Raw genomic sequence first — 4,992 nt, 5'->3', positions numbered from 1 at the left:
TTAATTCATATTTATAAAATAATTATTTTTAATAAATTTAAAATTATTGTTTCCTTCATACAATTTAATCTGACCAAACATTGTTATTCTGAACATGCTTTTTCAATATAAATTTAAATTGTAAATATGTCCTTATTGAAATTACACTAAAACTGCATGCTGCTTATAAATAGTAACTTGTACAATAACACTTATGACCAAGAGGATAATTATGAAACAAGTGTGCTCTTAATGTACACAAAGTATTCACTGTGGTATCTCCTCTATTATTTGTATGTTTATTTGTTGTAGAATACACTAAGCAACTTTATTACCCTTAATTACATTTAAAAGTAACTGACATTGAGGAGTTATCACAGTTTTTGATTATTTGGTATTTATGTGTGAAATTAATTTTTGTCAGTATTTCTTTGTAATATACGAACTTAGAGGACGTAGAATGTACTGCAACCCGTAAATCCGTAATTACTGGCAATTTATTTAAATTTTAAATTACTCTGTAGTTGTAAGAGTATTATTGATAAGCTAAGTGCAATGTGTTCCACGTGTATTTAAGTAACAAGTGACTGCTTTGGTGTACGCCTTAAAAGTAATGAAATGCAGAACCCAAAGCTTGAGAAAGAAACCTTTTATGTAATATAACTCTAATAACAATTGTACGAAGATGTAGGAATTTCAGAGAATTTTCTGTGGTGACTATATAGTTTGCCAAATAAAGGCAAACGGGCACTGCATAACCATTAACAATTATGAGAAATCATAAAAACAGAATGATACAGTACGAAAAAAAAGAGAATTATTCGATTTATTATGCAAAATTTTTAAAAAGTGGTTTCGTTAAAGAAATGCAATAACAAATATTGTCTTCGATTTTTTACTCAACAGGTTTAAATGTAATAAAGCATACATGAAAATTGAATGGGAAATGTATCGATGCGGTGTCTGATTTGCACTAAAAATTCATGTATTTTTCCAAAAAGCATCACAAATTGTAGGTGGTGCCCTATTATTATTAATAAATCATTTAAAATAACAGCAAAAATAAAAATAAATTCTTTCTCTTACTGTATTTTCATAGTAAACACTGCCTTTGTATGTCTGAAAACTAACAACTGACTTTCTATTGTCTAAACAAAAAATAGTATAATAACATACTTTTATTTTCTTTATGTTTAAAAAGTGAAAATTATTGTCTTAATTTCAATTTTAATATCTAGTCTTAGTATCAGTCTATTAAATAAGATATTTAAATCATATTGAAATAATTATAATTATGCCCTTAAATATGGATTTTCATGGATGCAATTGCAAAAATGTAACAATTACAGAAGGAATATTTGGAGAAATCTGGGTTGGTAAGCAGATTGATGATCTTTATTTAATGATATAGAGGTAATGTAACGTGTATAGAATGTTTAAACTAATAATTAATAATTATGATTAGATAATAAAGATCAAATTTTTATTGATCCCATACCAAAAACAATAAAATCGTATACTTTGATAAATAGTAATCGAATGGAAATTGTTCTTATTACTTGGGGTGCTACAATTGTATCACTGAAATGTCCAGATAAGTACGGACATTCTGCTGATATTGTTCTGGGCTTTGATAATATGACTGGTATAATTTCATATTTGCATGATAGTAATATAATTAAATAATTATTATTAAAGTACAATTAATTGTTATAGGATATTCAAATTTTATAACAAATCCATTTATTGGTTGTATATTAGGCAGATGTGCAAATCGCATTAAAGATGGACATATCACTATTAGAGGCAAAGATTATGAATTAACAAAAAATGATTTTAATGGAAAACATCATTTACATGGAGGAGTAAATTTATTAATTACATTATCTATAACCATAGAAATAATAAGCAATATGACTTACATGTACTTATTAGACAAATGGATTTGGCCGTAAAGTTTGGGATTCATATATTACTGGATGCTCAGTTGTTATGAGTTATTTAAGTCCAGATGGGGAAGAAGGCTACCCAGGTGCAGTGTTAACTACAATAAGGTTCAAATTAACTCCAGACAATGAGTTTGATATATGTATGAGAGCAACAACTTCAAAGCCTACAATAGTGAATTTATCACATGGTTCTATGTTTAATTTAGCTGGACATGTAAGTAAAAATATTTTTCTAAACATACATCTTGTTAAAAAAGTAAACACTAATAGGGTGCTGGAGAATCTGAATTGAGAAATCATAAAGTATTATTAAATTGTGATCGTTGGACATTTGCGGATTATACAGATCCAGTTCCAACAGGTGCTATACGTGGTGTAGGTGGTACAGTAATGGATTTTCGAATACCTCGAATTTTAGGAGAATACATGAAAAAGGTATAAAATTATTATGTGTTGGTAGCAAAATATTAAAAACTTTTCTTCAATTAATGCTAGGTTCCACCTGGAGAAGGCTATGATCATAATTTGTGTGTTACCAAAGATGGACAATCTGGTACTTCATTTGTTGCTAAAGTATGGCATGTAAAAAGTGGACGGTATATATAAATAGAACTAAATATGTTAACTTTTTATAAAATAACGCAACTGTCTTAAATATATTGTTATTTAGTGCTTTAGAAATTTACTCAAATCAGCGTGGAGTACAGCTTTATACGGGAGGACGTTTACTACCTCCGATTATTCCAGAGTTTTTATCTACTTATGATTTATTAGAGGTAAGTGTACATTTTATTTATCTAGTTAATAACAGTTTTGTATCAGATTATCAATTTGATTGTACTGTAGGACATTGGAGAAAGTGAAGAAAGTGTTGAAAATTACAAAAGTGACAATGAAGATAGTGAAGAAGAAATGGAAGTTGAAAAACATTATAAAAAAGTAATAACTATACCTAAAAAGTTAGAATTTCTTTTAGGAAAACATGGAGTACGTTATAAAAAATACTGTGCTTTTAGTATTCAACCACAAAATTATCCTAGTGCAATACATTATGTAAGTATAAAATACAAGATTAGCATTTCAAACATTTAAACTGAAATTTATAAAAACTAACATATAAAATAAATTGTTTTCAGTCACATTTCCCATGTTCTATATTATACCCTGGTCAAGTTTATTATCATGATCTGACATATAAGTTTGAAGTGCACCTTGCAAATTACATGTAATATGTTTAAAACGATATAAATGTATTAACTTTACTTGTAAATTGTATCAGTTTTAATATTGTGTATTATATGTCATATAAAAATGTTTGGAAGATAGCAACTTCTTTTGGTAAATATAATTCTAATAAATATAATACATTTATTTTTTTGTATTTATCCTTTTTTATGAGACTCCTTCTTTTTATTAAAAAATTTACCTATAGTACCAATCATACTACCAAAAGTACTATGAATTATTAATGTACGTTGAATCCAATGTGGAAGTGCTTTTGTTTTATAGGTATAACGTTTATCTAACAATACTACTGTCGAATAATCGTTAATATGTCGAATAGCTCGCCCAATACATTGGTTTACAGCTTTCATACATGAATTTTCATAAAAGTTTTGACCAGCATCTGATTTCTAGTTAACAATAAAAAAATAAATACATATATATAAATTACATTTTGTTAAGTAATATGCATTATTATAATAAAGAAACAAAATAAATACTTACAACATTTTCTTTTAAATATTTAATCTTTTCCTGTAATTCTAATGATTTGACATTAGGATAAGGCATTCCTACAACTATAACACATCTTCCCAAATCATCAGAAAAATTTAATCCTTCACTTAATTTACCTCCAACCACACTAAATAATAATGATCCATTTTGTGGACTCTGTGGTCTTTTTACATGAAGAGAATATTGTTCCAAAATTTCATTTACCTATAATGTATGATCTATTAAATATTTATGATTTACACAAAGGTATTATGAAAAATTCATAAAGAACTAAAGATAATACCTGAGAAGCTAATTTAGGTTCTCGAAAGACATGCTTCTTTAAAGAAAGTTTTGTTATAATACCAGATTTTTCTAAGTGTTTATACACTAATTCTTCGAAATTATATGAGGGTAAAAATACTACAATACCAGCTGGTATGTAGATCTGTTTATATTATAATGTAACTGCTTCCAAAACATTTACCAGTTTTATATTTTGACGATTTTGAAAATTAAATTCAAATTCAATACCAGTTGGACCATGAGTTGTAATACTGCACACTATGTTTTCTTCAGAAATTACATGATCACATGAAAATGTAACAATTCTTTCAGGAATGGCTCCTGCTGGTATAAACAATTGCTCTGCAAATTCGTTCATTGGTGCCATTGTTCCTCCAGCCAATATCACAGCTCTAGCATCTTGAACTATTAATAATTACAGGTCAAATTTATTTAGAACAATTAGGAGAGTAATGATGTAAATATTTGTATGTTTATGTCTATACCAATATCATGAAAGTGTGCTGCTGGATTTAATAAAAGAAATTTTATAATACTTTGTCCAATAGTTGGACCAGGAATAACAAATATACGTCCATCAGCACAACAACTTTGTAAACATTCTAAAAAACTTATAATTGTTATTATTGGATTATTTGATCGTTCTTCATCTGATATTGTATCTGTAATTGTGTCTGATATATTAGATTCTGTACTTTTGGTTTTAATAAAATTTAAGAATTGTTTTACACCACATGTTTTTGTATCATGTTTATAAATTTTCAAATTAATGTCATTTTGTTCCATAAATCCTTGTAGTTTATGACTTAATCTTGAATTCTTAATAAACTTCAACAATTCAAATATATTTAGTGTGTCAATTCCTGTCAATATTTCAAATTCCTCTATTTTATACAATTTTGGAGATGTTTCTGTATTTATACCATCATCTGAATTTGATTTTATAGTAGCTCCAAAAACTGTTAGAAGTTTCTTTAAACAGAAACTTAACTGACTTAAGCTCAAAACATTTTTGGGAGAGAACAAATTTTGAAATCTA

The 4,992-nt window shown here is 27.2% G+C and overlaps 2 protein-coding genes across 2 annotated transcripts in view; one reads left to right on the top strand and one right to left on the bottom strand.

Moving 5' to 3' along the window:
• Positions 1-156: 156 nt before the first annotated feature.
• On the top strand, positions 157-3,157 carry LOC108577023 (aldose 1-epimerase-like). Its single transcript, XM_017940104.1, has 10 exons — positions 157-242; positions 1,243-1,355; positions 1,445-1,624; positions 1,696-1,844; positions 1,915-2,142; positions 2,199-2,363; positions 2,424-2,524; positions 2,599-2,704; positions 2,775-2,981; positions 3,065-3,157. The coding sequence occupies exons 1-10, from the start codon at positions 157-159 to the stop codon at positions 3,155-3,157; spliced, it is 1,428 nt and encodes a 475-aa protein (XP_017795593.1).
• Positions 3,158-3,310: 153 nt separating this feature from the next.
• The window catches only part of LOC108576970 (probable ATP-dependent DNA helicase DDX11), a 4,928-nt gene continuing 3,246 nt past the window's right edge, over positions 3,311-4,992 (bottom strand). Inside the window, 4 exon segments of the mRNA XM_017940047.1 lie at positions 3,311-3,562; positions 3,657-3,872; positions 3,952-4,358; positions 4,439-4,989. Of these exon segments, the coding sequence (XP_017795536.1) occupies positions 3,311-3,562; positions 3,657-3,872; positions 3,952-4,358; positions 4,439-4,989 (1,426 nt within the window).

This window comes from Habropoda laboriosa, unplaced genomic scaffold, assembly GCF_001263275.1.
Source record: "Habropoda laboriosa isolate 0110345459 unplaced genomic scaffold, ASM126327v1 scaffold440, whole genome shotgun sequence".
Lineage (NCBI taxonomy): Eukaryota > Metazoa > Arthropoda > Insecta > Hymenoptera > Apidae > Habropoda > Habropoda laboriosa.
This window is presented reverse-complemented; position numbering and strand designations above follow the sequence as displayed.